The sequence below is a fragment of the Aethalodelphis obliquidens genome, unplaced genomic scaffold (assembly GCF_003676395.1).
Source record: "Aethalodelphis obliquidens isolate GAN/ISIS:26980383/991018 unplaced genomic scaffold, ASM367639v1 scaffold8, whole genome shotgun sequence".
NCBI lineage: Eukaryota > Metazoa > Chordata > Mammalia > Artiodactyla > Delphinidae > Aethalodelphis > Aethalodelphis obliquidens.
This window is the reverse complement of record NW_020837952.1, coordinates 53,038,267-53,053,110: the sequence shown is the minus strand read 5'-3', so window position 1 is coordinate 53,053,110 and position 14,844 is coordinate 53,038,267. Positions and strand designations below refer to the sequence as shown.

The 14,844-nt window shown below is 38.0% G+C and overlaps 1 protein-coding gene across 17 annotated transcripts in view; it reads left to right on the top strand.

The window, feature by feature from the left end:
- RBFOX2 (RNA binding fox-1 homolog 2) overlaps positions 1 to 14,844 on the top strand; it is a 262,326-nt gene that overhangs the window by 190,551 nt on the left and 56,931 nt on the right. For all 17 annotated transcript variants that reach the window (XM_027107502.1, XM_027107503.1, XM_027107501.1 and 14 more), the window contains one exon: positions 6,563 to 6,787. In XM_027107502.1, coding sequence (XP_026963303.1) covers positions 6,563 to 6,787 — 225 coding nt within the window. The remainder of the gene's footprint in view (positions 1 to 6,562; positions 6,788 to 14,844) is intronic.

Genomic DNA, 14,844 nt, shown 5'->3' with positions numbered 1-14,844 from the left:
ACCACTGGACCACCAGGGAGTCCCTGTAGTTTGTTTTCTTAAATATTGTTCCCACAAATACATGGTCATTAAGGGTTGTTTTTTAATTTCACGTGACGTCCATTACAGTGACATTCAGTAGGATTTTAATACTTTACTAAGTTGTGGAAGGTTGGCCCCGCAGTCTACCTGGTGCTTGTAGTGGTTGAGAACAACTTTTATTGAGAGTCTAGGGTTTTAATCGCTTAATGTTACCGGTTCTTCACAACAGTATAATGGCATTAACATTGCTATTTTACAGATTAAGAAACTGGAGCACAGAGAAAGTAGGTAGTAACATGTTTAAATGTTTACAGCTATGGTAAGTGGCAGAGCTAGGATTCAAATGATCTTCTAACCATACACTCCAGCATTGCCCTTTGTGAAATACGAAATTTGTTGGGTCTCAGATGGATTTGATAATATTTTAGGTAATGTGAAAGTAGTGGAATAAACAAATTTGTTTGCATTGGCAGATAATACATTTTCAAAAATTATTATGTCTTCATAATTTACACGGTCCTTTCCTGCACGGTTATCATCTTGAACCTTACTCAAAAACGGCATCACTAAAATCGTTGAGTTGCAGTGGCCTGCATTCTGTGTGAAATAAAATACTGTTTTTGTCCTCTCAATATTTGATTTCTCTCCTTAAACTTTTGTGTAGATAATATAATGACAGTGAGATGGCAGAGTATTGAATTGGTTTGTTGAAGGATTACTGAAATATCAAATATAACCCGGATTTGTCTGTTTCATGTAGCTCTCTTCAGAGGTTTTTTTTTCCAGTCATTTAAAAATAACTTTAGGGCTTCCCTGGTGGCTCAGTGGTTGAGAGTCCGCCTGCTGATGCAGGGGACACGGGTTCGTGCCCCGGTCCAGGAAGATCCCACATGCCGCAGAGCTGCTGGGCCCGTGAGCCATGGCCGCTGAGCCTGCGCGTCCGGAGCCTGTGCTCCGCACCGGGAGAGGCCACAACAGTGAGAGGCCCGTGTACCGCAAAAAAATAATAATAATAACTTTAGAAAAACAGTCTTCTCACTCATTTGTGTCTTCTTACTTTTTCAACCAGAGAGTTAGAAATGTAGGTAGGTTTTTCTGAAATTTGGAAAATCTGACTTTTTAGTATAGTTGTAAATTATGTTGCTTCTGGAAAGGCAGTTAACCAAAGAATGTCTCTGTTTATAATTTCCTGCCAATCCCTGTAGTGAATTCATGTGGATAGTAGGAGGATTGGATGCATTCTGCTCTTTCTGTCCTCACAGTTAGGTTTCCACACAGTGGGGACACCATCTTACATGTTCTGCTTTATTGAAAAAAATATTATTATTGTTATGAGGGGATAAGGAGAAATAGGGGTTGAAGTTTTAAATGGCGTGGTCGGGGAGTTGACATTTGAGCAGAGATGTGAGGGAGGTGTACAAGTCTACAAACCCTGGGATACCTGTGGCACAGGACTGCCCTGGGCACCGTGAGGGGTACAGGGCAGAATAAAAAATAGTCCTTCTTTCAGAGCATTTTCATTTTAATTGGATACACTGATAAGAACTAAAAGGTAACTGTAGTTTATTTTTCCTCATCTTTCACATAAAATCTTAATTTATTTTCTAGGGAAGAAAGGAGTTGTAGATAAATCTTTATTAGATTCTTGTTAGGCGAGGTAGAAATTTTATTTGCATAGTACTCCCTATTGTCTATTTTTTAATCTTGTGGACAAGAAAGTTAATAGACTACTAAATTAGGAAAAAGAGAAATTGTGTCTAGTTTTGTGGGCTACAAGAAAAAGTTAATTCATTTTCTCAGATGAGATATACTTAAACTGCTTAGCCTGTGACATTAAAACATTTTCATATAAACTTAGAGGTAAATTCTTGCCTAGAAATAATCATGTGGACTGTTATCTCTCATAGTTTGTCCGTGAGCTGTAGTGCTTCTCTCCTGAACTTGTAACTTTGTTTTTTTGTTGTTTGTTTGTTTGTTTTTAAATTAATTTTTATTGGAGTATACTTGCTTTACAATGTTGTGTTAGTTTCTACTGTACAGCAAAGTGAATCAGCTATACGTATACATATATCCCCTCCTTTTTGGATTTCCTTCCCGTTTAGATCACACAGAGCATTGAGTAGCGTTCCCTGTGCTATACAGTAGATTTGAACTTATAACTTTGGAATATAGCCTGGAAATTTAATAGAAGTCTGAAAACCATATAACATTTTTAAATTATAATAATGTATGCCTGGGGAAATTTTTAGACATTGCAGAGTGTATGAGCTAAATGCAAAATCACTCCTATCCGAATTTCATTCCTATAGTATATAAACATAGTGTTTTTTAACATTTAAAAAATAAATTCCTGTGTGTAACAAAATAAACCACCAAGAATCCCTTCTTGGCCCCCTGCAGAGGCTTGCATTTCCCTTTTTGCGGGGGAGAAATAGTTCAGCCTCTGCCTGTCTTGCATTTCTTTGAAACACATAGTGCCAAGGCCACACGTGGATCCTAGAAGAAGGTTTGACCTTCCTTCCCCCATCTCCCACTGCTAATTGACATGTTTATTCAGTTGACTGAGCCAGCTTTATCAAGACTGCCTCTGCGGGAGAGTTAATATTGTGCTTTGTGTGCCAGAGCAGCGTCCCCAGCAGGGCTGAGGTGGAGAATGGAGGCTGTGGTGAAAGAGAAGAGAAAGAGGAGCACAGTCGGAGCATTAGAAGTCCCCTTTGCTGTGTTCATCATAGCTGGGCAACAGTGTCTTTTAGCCTTGGTGTGTTATTTCGTAGACCCGTCCTGTGTCTCTAAGAGTATATTTATGCCTAGAGTTGGAGTGTAGATCTATGGACACCTTTGGCGCTCTTATTCACCTTCATTCACCAACCCACCTGAAATGGAATTTTCTCTTTTGTATCTGTCCTCAGGCCAGCAAATCCCGTGAGGTCTTCTGAAGCAGTGTGCTTCATGTGGGTGGGTGGGTGGGTGGGTAGGTAGGTAGGTAGCACTGAATAATTTGAAAGAGAAGGAAGAGAATTATTTTATTTCCTTCTTAGGACACCCAGAATAGCTAAGGAGAAATCATTTACAATACCCTGACCTTGAGATCATGAAAAGAACTTATTTAGTGATGAGTAACAAGAATGATTTTTTCCCTGAAAAATTATGGGTAAAAATTTAAGGTCTTGCTAGCATAATTTTTAAGAACTAAATAAAGGGAAGGATTTTTATGTAAAGCAATCCTTAGTACCATGTAGACGTGATTCTTAGACACCAGAGACAGCCTGAATTTTGATGCTGTATAACTTTAAAATGAAAGACAAGCCTTTTTGTCTCTAGATAATGTCACTACCATTTTCTTAAGAACAGCACAATAATTCAGTGCTTCAGCATATGAAGCTTCCGCTTCCTCTTACTGGTTACATTTTTCATTTTTCGTCATTCTCTTTTATATAAAAAATACTTTGTAGGCTTTATTACAAAAGTAATATGTACTTATTAGGAGCACGAGGAAACTTTGGGGGATTTTGGAGAGATATGTTCACTGTTTTGATTGTGCTGATGATTTCATGAGTGTACATATGTATTTCAGAACTTACCAAATTGTACACTATGAATAAATAGCTGCAGTTTATTATAGAATTGTCCCTCCGTATCCACAGGGGATTGGTTCCAGGACCCACTGCAGATACCAAAATCCACGGATGCTCAAGTCCTTTGTATAAATGGCATAGTATTTACATATAACCTGTGCACATCCTCCCATATACTTTAAATCATGTCTAGATTACTTATAATACCTAAGACAATGTAAATGCTCTGTAAATAGTTGTAAATACAATTTAATAGCTGGACTATGGCAAATTCAAGTTTTACTTTCTGGAATTTTTTTTCCTAATATTTTTCAATCTGTGGTCATTTGAATCCATGCTGCAGAACCCACAGATATGGAGAGCTAAATGTATATGTCAATTATATGTCAGTAAAAGTTTTTAATATTTTTGTGATTTGATTACAAAAAATTGGACTTATGGTTAATATGTATTTCAATTTGTTAATGAGATTAAGCACTTTTATCATACAGCCATTTGTATTTCATCTTCTGTGAATTGTTCAGTTATATTCTTTGCCTCTTTTTTTGTTGATTTGTGTGTTTCTCATCAGTTTGAATAACTTACTCTTGACTTAGTGATGGTAACCAGTGTGTCTGTCTTACCTTTGCAGCTATTTTCTCCAGTTGGTTTTTCTTTTGACTTTAAAATCTTCCCCTCCTTCCCATCCTCTCTTCTTTCCTTCCTAACTTCCGTAACCAAATCTTTTTTTTTTTTTCTGGTTTGTAGGTTTCCTATCATACTTAAGAATCCTCCCCACCGCAGTAATATTCCTAATATTTCTAATATTTTCATAGTTTTAGTAGTTATATTTTAATTTTTTTTTTTGCATATGCAGGTTGAGAGTTGAGGTTTATTTTTTTCCATTGGGTATTCAGTTTTTCACTTATTAAAAAGTCTTTCCTTCCGCCCATTGAATTGACTTGATGCCTAAATATTCGCTGTAAATGTTTATGTCTATCTCTGGATTCTTTTCTATCTCATTTATCTATTGTCTGTCTTTAAGCCAGTACCACACTGTTTTGATTACCATCACTTTATAAGTCTTGAACTCAGGTAGTTTGTGTTCTTTTTCAGAATTGTTGTGACTATTCTAGGTCCTTTGCATTTCTATATAAATTTTAATAACAGCTTGTCAATTTATGCAAAAATACCTGCTGAGATTTTGATTGTGTTTGTGGGGTTTGGGATGCATGGTCATCTTAAGAATATCCAGCTTTCCAATCTATGATTATATATTTCTCTATTTATAACAGCCTTTGTACATTTGTTCTGTTTTATTTTATGCAGATTGTCGTAATGATGGTTGAACCTTCCTTTAAAAATATTGTGAGATCTTTCTCCAATTCATTTTGTTTGCGACAATATGAGTTTATTAATGGCCATTAAGTTAATGTTGAAAACCTGGGATGATGTTTAGACAGTGCTGCTGAAGTTCTGTTTCCTGCAACTCTCAGTGGGTAGAGAATCCCTTCTTAAATTGAGGGGGAGAAAGGATAACCGGGAGTGAGAAAGAAAGAAGAATAATTACTTCCTGGTTTGAAGGAAGTGATGCTCATGACTCGGAGGATTTTCTTTGATCCCTAATGATTTGATATCTAAAATATAGGGGGGGGGGGGCTTCCCTGGTGGCGCAGTGGTTGCGAGTCCGCCTGCCGATGCAGGGGACACGGGTTCGTGCCCCGGTCCGGGAAGATCCCACATGCCGCGGAGCGGCTGGGCCCGTGAGCCATGGCCGCTGAGCCTGCGCGTCCGGAGCCTGTGCTCCGCAACGGGAGAGGCCACAACAGTGAGAGGCCCGCGTACCGCAAAAAATAATAATAAATAAATAAATAAATAAATAAATAAAATATAGGGGAAGGGGAAACCTATCAAAATGCTAACATTTTTAAGCATTTGACCATCTCTGCCAACTACTTGCAGAAGAACAGTGGCTCCAGACTTTGCAGACTTGTATATCTTTAGTAAAATAAGGGCTCTGCCTTTTTTGGAATAGAATGGGAGGTCAGGAGGTCAGTTGTTGAGAAGAAAGGGCTTTATGAAATCTCTTACACAAGGTTTAAACTCCTCTTTTGTATCTGAACTTAGACTGAACAGAAGTAAGACAGGGGCTGTGGAGCCAAAATGGCTTCTAACAATTTCCTGTAGTTACTGTATGTTTAGTGATATTGCATGTATCACGCTGGATCCCAAGTAAACATCTGGGAATGGATGTCATGTGGAGAGGTATCCTGCTAGCCTTGTAATGCTAGCAGTAATTATGAGAAATTTTTTTGTCTGGGGAATTTTTTTGTCTACTTCTAATTTAAGGAAAGGGTTTTTTGTTGGTTTATTTTTTATTAACCTAGTAGCCAAGACTTAAATAAATCTCTACCTTGAAATCCAAAGGTTAATTTTTTTAATAATATGATTTCTGCTGAACTCTGTGTTCTTAAAATCTAGAGGTCTATATTGTCTGGTTTTGAGAAGTTAATTTATACTGTCATTCTGCCTATTGCTATGAATTGTAATTTAGTGAAATTGATTTGTTTTCCCCTAAGAATCACTAAAGGGATAGAGAGTGTTCTAAGGAAAATACTAATGGTCCAAATGAATTTCAACTCTTGTAATTTATCTTCTGTGAGAAGTTTCCTGGCATTTAAAATTTTTTGGTGTAAAGGAAGATCTTTGGCCCTTTGGCAACTAGTCAACTTTAATATGATCACGGACCTGTCTAGAAACCACAAATAGACCGAAGTTGGGTGTGTTTGTGTGTCTCCATACATACACCTATAAGTATACATATAGCAGTATTTCCCCTAATCCTGAGGCAGTAAGTAAGTGTTCCATTTTACCTGAGCAATGAGAGAATATTCAGGGAATTTTGTTCACTCACCTTAAAAATAATTATATGATGAGAATTTAAAGTCAATTTTTCTCCTTATTTTCTCTTTCTCTATTTGTTCTAGGGTAACCAGGAGCCAACAACAACTCCTGACGCAATGGTTCAGCCTTTTACTACCATCCCATTTCCACCACCTCCGCAAAATGGGATTCCCACAGAATACGGAGTGCCACACACTCAGGACTATGCCGGCCAGACCAGTGAGCATAACCTGACCCTCTATGGAAGCACGCAAGCCCACGGGGAGCAGAGCAGCAACTCACCCAGCACACAGAACGGATCTCTGACGGTATGTGAGTGATGAGGTGGCGAGCAGAAGGCGGCGTGTTGTCGTCGTTGGTCGTATTGAAATCTTCTTTTTAATCATCACACCAGAAAACCCTTTGAAATAGTTTTGCATTTACATTACATTACATAGCGCTTATGTAATTTCAGTTCTACTCTAAGCATTGTAATTAGAAGATAAGGATTTAGCATAAAACTCACGGTCATTGCCCAGGAGCTTACAGTCTAGAGATGGGACAGACAGTACAACAAGGTAAGTACAGTGATGGGAGTTAACTTAGCAGGATGCTGCTCTTTTCAGCTTCACAGGTAACCTTCGTTTTGCAGAATCTCATGGTCCCTTCTCTGTCCTCATCGTACAGAATCTGTCAGCAGCATTCTACACATTGCCTCCCCCCTCCTCCTTGAAATACTTAGTTGTTGGCTTTCATGACGCTCCCTGTTTCCCTCCTAAGCACTAGAAGCTCTTTCTTGGTCTCTTTTGTTGGTTCCTCTTTCTCTGTTCAGCTTTTAAATGTTGTGGTGCTCCAGGGCTGAGTCCTAGGACCCCTTTCCCTCCTATTTCATATGCTCTCTCTGTTGTATAATTATACTACTGAATTCACCTAGTTGCTCAGGCAAAACCTACGAGTCATTATTTCTTTATTTCCTTCATCTCTACATCCAGTCCATTAGCAAGTCTTGGTCCCCATAACTCTAGAACATTTTCTTAACTTCAGCCTCTTTCTCTTCATCCTAAGACCATAGTCTTAAGTGTGCATGATTAAGAGCTCAGCACTTCTGCCAGAGTTTTTGGGCCTGAGTCCTAATGTGACTCCTACTTAGCAGTATGACCTTTGGCCAGTTATTTAATCTCTCTGCCTTGGCTTGCTCATCTGTAAAATGAATAGCACCTACTTCAAGTGGCTTTTAGGAGACTTAAAAGAGTTGAATACACGTGAGGTGTTTATCATCATCGTCACCACTCTAGTCCAAACCTCTTCACTTATTTTCTGTATTACTGTTGCCTAACTTATCACATAGCAGCCAAGATACTTTTTTTTTTTAATGAAAATAATGCTAATTTCCCGCTGGACTCTAATGGTTTCCTAACAGAATAAAATCCAGACTCTGTACTTGGTTTACTAATCCCTGGCCCCAGCCTACCTCTTTGACTTCATCTCTTACTACTTAGTAAGCAAGTAAAGGAAGTGTCATCAATTAACAATAGGTGTGTTATCACATCATACAGATCACTTCAAATGATTATGAACTCACAGACTTAACAGAACTGCTGGAAAAGAAGGAAAAAGAAAGAATAAAATACATAAATCAGAGGCTTTATCAAGGTATTTTAATGACTAAGTCTATTTCTTTACTAGTTATCAGTCTTTTCTTTCTTCTATTTTCTATTTCTTGTTAAGTCAATTTTGGTAATTGGTGTTTTCCTAGGAATTTTTCTATTTCATCTTAATTATTCTTTTGGTATAAAGTTACTCATAATAATAATCCCATTTTCTGTAATTTCTTTAGCGTCTGTAGTGATATCCCCTCTTTCATTCTTGATTTTGGTAATTACGTCTTCTTTTTTTCTTGGTCAGTCTAGCTAAGGTTTATTGATTTTGCAGCTTGTTCCAGAAAACCAGCTTTTGATTTCATTGAGCTTTTCAAAAATCTGTTGTGTTTATATGTCGCTGATTTCCGTTCTGATCTTTACTACTTCCTTCCTTCTACTTGCTTTGGGTTTGATTTGGTCTTTATTTTCCTAGCTTCTTGACTTGCAATTGTATCACTGATGTTAGAATTTTATCCTTTCTAATATGTGTTTAAAGCTATACCTTTCCCTTTAAGTTTCCCTTTAGCTGCATCCCATAAAATGTGATATATTGTGTTTTCATTTTCATTCAGTTCAAGATATTTTTAAATGTTTCCTTTGATTTCTTCTTTGATCTTGGTTTACATAGACGTGTGTTGTTTAATTTCCCAATGTTTGAGGATGTCTCAAGTTTTTTTCTTTAATCCCTTTGTGCTCAGAGAATATTCTTTGTATGATTTGAGTCTTTTTAAACTTAGTGAGACTTGTTTTATGGCTTAGTAGGTGGTCTGTCCTACAGAATGTTCCTAACCAGTTGGGCCTTTTATCAATATGAAATGTCCCTCTTTGTCTCTATTAATATTTCTTGTCTTAAGTCTATTTCGTGTGATATTAATATAACTACTTGAACTTTCTCATGATTACTATTTGCATGACATCTTTTTCCTTCATTTTGTTTCAAACTCTTTGAATCTAAGATGTGTCTCTTGTAAAAAACATAACATCTGGATCTTACTTCTTTTTCCAGTCTGAAAATTATTGCCTTTTTATCAGAGCATTTAGTCTCTTTACATTTAATGTAGTTGTTAATGTGTGTGGATTTATGTCTGCCATTTTACTATTTGTTTTTATATGTCTTATGTCCTTTATTGTTCCTTCTTTACTGATTTATGTTAAATAATTCTTTCTGTACCTTCTAAATCCTTTTGTGATTTTTTAAATTAGTTATTTATTTGTGTTATTTATGTATTTTCTTAGTTCTTGATCAAGGATTACATCTTTGAGTTATCACAACCTGCTGATGGCTGTGTGTATATTTGTGTGTGTGTGTGTGTGTGTGTGTGTGTGTGTGTTATTCTGGTAAAATATAGCAGCTTTGATCCAATATAGCTCTATCCCTCATCATCCTTTGTGCTGTTATTGTCATATATATATATATAGAGAGAGAGAGAGAGAAAGAGAGAGAGAGCACTTCATATATATATATGAAGTGCTATAGTATTACAGTTACTACTTTAAAAATCTTCTATTTTTAAAGAAATTTACCATTTCCAGTGATTTTCTTAGCTTCCTATGGATTTGAGTTATTTTCCAATGTCATTTCCTTTCAGCTGGTAGCACATCTTTTAGTATTTCTGTAGACTAGTTCTGCTTGAAACAAATTTTCTGTTTTTGTTTACCTAGAATACCTTTATTTTGTCTTCATTTTTGAAGGCTAGCTGTAGAATCCTTGGTTGACATTTTTGCCCCAACTCCTCAGCACTCTGGCCTCTGATGAGAAGTCAGTTGTTAATCCTGTTGTTGTTCCCCTGTATGTGATGAGTTGTTTTTCTCTTGCTGTCTTCAAGATTTTTTTGTTTGTCTTTGGCTTTGAGCAGTTTGACGCTGATATGTCTAGGATAAATCTCTTTGTTTTATCATACGTGGAGTGCATTGAGATTTTGAGGTCTGTAGATTGTTTTCCATCAAAATTAGGAAGTTTTTGAACGTAATTTTTTCAAATATTTGTTCTTTCCTTTTGTTCCTCCTCCTGGGACTTTTGCTACAAGTAATGGGGATGCTTGTTCCCCACAGGTTCAGATTCTGTTTGTTTGTTTTTAAGCTGAATCTAAACAGAATCTAAGGTTCTGCTCATTTTTCTTCAGTCTTCTTTCCATTCTTTTGATTGGATAATTTCTGTTGATCTGTTTCAGTTTACTCTTTCTTTTTTCTGCCATATCAAATCGGCTATTAAGCCCATCTAGTGAATTCTTATTTTAGTTAATGTACTTTTCAACTCTGGAATTTTCATTTAGGATTTCTGTATCTCTATTGAGATTCCTTACTTGTCATCGTATTTCCTTTAATTCTTTGAATACATTTGTAATTGTTACTTTGAAGTCACCTGCAGACTCTAACATCCAGTCCTCCTCAGAGCCTGTTTCTAGTTACTGCTTGTTTTCTTGAGTTGGGGCCACACTTTTCCTGTTTCTTTGCATGTCTTGTAACTTTTTAGTAAATTAGACATTTTAGTAATATATTTTAACAACTCTAAAGTTTTTTGGTTTTGTTTTTGTTTTTGAGAGGTGTAGGTGAGTATATATGTGTGAGTTTTAAATAGTTTGCCTGTACTTAAACTGTGGGCTCCTCTGTGGTGTGCAGCCACTGATGTGTCTGCTTAGTGATTTTCATTCTCGTTTTTACTTTTTAGCCTGACTGGGAGTCACCCCTGTGTCTCCATAGCCTATTGGTCAGCCAGTGATTTGGGCATAAGTTGTGCTTAATTAAGTACCTGGAGTGTGGAAAGCTTCCACCCTCTGCTGATCTGGTTTTGGGTTGGGAAGTGCATTTCACAGTACAGCCAGTTCTCAAGTATGCCTTGGCTTTTTCTTTCTGTTGGGCCCTTTTATGTCTCCCCTGCTCATCCGCATATGTTCACAGTCAGCCAGGGATGTGAGGAGATCATATCTAGTTATTCTACTATTCTCTCATTTCCAGGATCTTCCCTTCAGATTTCTAGCTGATCCACCACTCACCCCAATCAGACCACAGCCTCAAGCTAGAAGAACTATATTTCCCCTGTTAGGTTCCCACCAAGTGTGCCACTTTAGCGGACAAGTCTGTGGTTTTCTACTGCGCCCCCCACCCCAGTACCCCAAGTGGAGTCCGCCCCCTCTGGCAGCAAAGCTGCTGGGTTTTGTGGCCCAGCCCTATCCTAATGAGCTCTCCCAGAAGAGCTGAGGATTAGAGGGTGGGGTTAGTGAGTTGGAGTAGGCCCAGGCAATAAGTTTGTAGACTCCTTCATGTTTTACTCTAAAGCTCTAGCAACTTTTCAAGAAACTTCTCTATTTATTATCTGCCTCTGATTGATTTCCAGGACCATGAAATGACTGACAAGTTTTCTTATTGTTTTGAGGAGAGGATTCACTGACCTCTTCATGCCATCAGAGCCAGAAGTCCCTTCCTTGAATCACTTCATGGTCGTTTGTACTGCACCTCTCCTCACCACTGCCCATTTATTTCTCTTTCTCTTTTTTTCCGTATTGCCACCGTTTCCCATTGTTTCAGATTCCTGGATTATGTGTCTCTAATGACAGTATTAACGGCGAGCTCTGTTCCTTAATATAAATATATACAGTTAAGACTTCTGTTCTTCATCCATATTAGAAACTATTCAGTATATAATTTTGCATTATATTGACCAATTTGAGTTTCTAAAGATGTATTGAAATAAGATTAGGAATCCTTATGAATAGATTGTGAATTTATTGGTGCTGAGGAGAAACTGGAAAATCCTTGAGTTGTGCCTGCAAACAGAACACAAGTTCTGTCATTTTAGGAAGTTGCTAACAATAAAATGGGAAATTATTAGGAAGCTCTGGTTGAAGATACTTTTTTTTTTTTTTTTTTTTTGCGGTATGCGGGCCTCTCACTGTTGTGGCCTCTCCCGTTGCAGAGCACAGGCTCCAGATGCACAGGCTCAGCGGCCATGGCTCATGGGCCCAGCCGCTCTGCGGCATGTGGGATCTTCCTGGACCGGGGCACGAACCCGTGTCCCCTGCATCAGCAGGCGGACTCTCAACCACTGCGCCACCAGGGAAGCCCGATACTTCTTATATTTTTAAGTGTCCATTTTAATTGTGAGTGTGAATCTACTGCTCTTAAGCCATTTTACCTTTGGAAGTTGTGTGTGGGTGTGTGTTTCTCAGGGGAGGTGGTGTGTGTTTAGAGAGCAATCGAGCAGTAAGTAGAGCAGTATATTGTAAAACCTACCTAGATTTGACAACCATATAAATTATTCTGTTAAACCTTTACCTTCTACTTATATGTTTCATAAAAAGAGTCTGGTAATTCCTGTAGCCAATTAAATTCAAAAGGTAGATAAGAAGCATTGTTATTTATAAATAAATGATATCTTAAATTTGTATAACACTTTTCAGTTGAAAGCTTGATTCCACAAACACTATTTTATTGTGGCTCATAAAATAGCCCTTTGTGGTATGTTATTGTTTTTCTACTTGGGGAATTCAAAGTCTTTACTCTCCAGTCTGCCACTCTGACTCCCCATCTCCAACTCAATGGAAGTGATCGTGAATATATGCACTGGTCCTCTGAGCAGATGCTTGTGCATCTTTTCCCGCTCAGTCCAAGTGTTAGCTCTGCTGGGAAGCCCTGCTTGACTTTCCTAGGCAAAGCCAAATTCATGTATCCTTCATTTAGGCTCAGGTAGACTTCTGAGCTGACCACCTTTTGTGGAACTTACGAGGTATGATGTTTTTTGTTCACTTCTGTCTCCCTAACTAAACTGTAAGCTTCTTTTGCATTCCCCGACTTGTCATAGTACCTGGCACTTAATAGTTACTCAGTAAATATTTCTTGGGGAAAAAAAATGAAAGAAGATACAGGTGTGCCATGGGAGGTCTGAGGAGAGAGAAGTGAGCTGCTTGGTGAAGATGGCATTGATCTGGGCCTTGTATTGTGAGTGACTAGAATTCAGACATGTTTAGATGGTGGTGGGAAGAATTAGGAAAGTCATTTCTCAAAGCAAAGTTGGAGAGATGGGAAAGATCAAAATGTCTTTGAATAAAAGCATGGGTTTCTGTTTGGTTGAAGCTTGGGTGCTTGGTGGAGACTAGTGGGAAATAGGTGGGAGAAAGGTCCCTTGAGAGTACAAATGGGGAAGAACATTTGAATGCCTGGCTGAGAAATTACTTTATTAAAGGTATTTGAGCAGGAAATGGAAGTGAGCAGAATTGTGCTTCAGAAGATTAATCTCTTGCATGTACAAGATAGTAGAGGAGCAGGAAGACTGGTTAGGAAAGGGTCTTATGGTTGGAGTTGATAATGGGGTTCTGGATGAGGGGTTGCAGTGATTATATACAGGAGGAAGTGAATTGAAGAGAAATTATGAAGATAGAATAAACAGAATTTGACAGCTGATTGGATGAGTAAAATAAGGAGATCAGAGTCAAAGATTTTTCATCCTTATTGCAATAACTATATCTTGAATAAAATCATTTTACCCCCCAAGTTTCAGTTTCCTCACCTATCAAATGAAGGTACTAATTCCTACCTGACGGAATTGTAGTGAGAATAAATTAGAAAAGCTTTGGAGATTACTTGTTTAAATAGTTATCGAGATAATCGCTTTTACCGTCTTTTTATATCAGCTGTCCTGGTTGATGTCGTTTATTTGCGCTTTTTATTATTGTGAGCTACAGCTGTATTTTAATAGATCTTGTTTATGTTGGATAGTCCCATCTTGTTGATGGGGAGAACAAAAAGAAAGGATTTCTGACATAAAAATGAGAAATAAGCAATGAAATCTGGAGTTTTATTTTCAAAATATATTTTAGAAATTGATTTTAACATTGGGCTAGATGCTTCTCGTACTCTTAAGATGAGAGATTGTTTTGACAGCCATTTGGTCCCATAGTGTGCATTAGCAAGAGAGATAGCAGTCAGGCGGCTCCCAGCTGGGTCTGCAGAGGCTTGATTATCGCTGAGCCTGCCTGCGGAGAAGAAAGGACCTCAGTTCCTGTATGTTTAGATATTTTCCAAATGCCAGCAGGCGTAAATAGCCGAGGTATTTGAAGTAGATAAGCTTTGGTGAGTGATCTTCAGATACAAGATTTATATTTGTGCACATATTCTGCCAACCTATTGGATCATACTTTCCCTGAGGGCAGGATCTATTACTTGCCCTCCTCTTATTACTCCCAATGATACACAATGGACATTTACTGAGTGGTTTTTGAATGAAAAAAGAAGCTTATAAAGGCAGAGTAAGCTGCTAGTCAGTAACATCTTTTGAAGTATTTGAACAGAGTTGTTGGTGCATCTAAATTGAGGGAATAGTTGAGTGGTCGCTGTGCTGTATCATAATCTGCTGTAGATTTTATAGCCCTCCTCACTGGTGGGCCTTTGAGCACAGCTCCAAGTAAAGATGACTCAGACCCCATATTGTTCATCATCCTCAGTTTCTTCTCTTTTTTGTACACCCTTTCTCTGGAGTTGAAGCCAGATTTCCTTGCATTTCTCTACCATCAGAAGATCAGTCTAACCGTCCTCCCTTGGAATTACCCACTGACCCTTACCTGAAGATGCCTTGTAGATTGGTGACCCATCAAATGTAGCCAGGAAGTTATACCACTTAACAGTGGGTCCATTTGCCCACACCAGGACTTCTGGAATATAATGGTAAAAATGGGGCCCATATCCTCCTCTCATGTTGTGTATTGTTGGGCGATGTTACCTTCAGCCTGCAGCGTAGGTATGATCATTAGCAT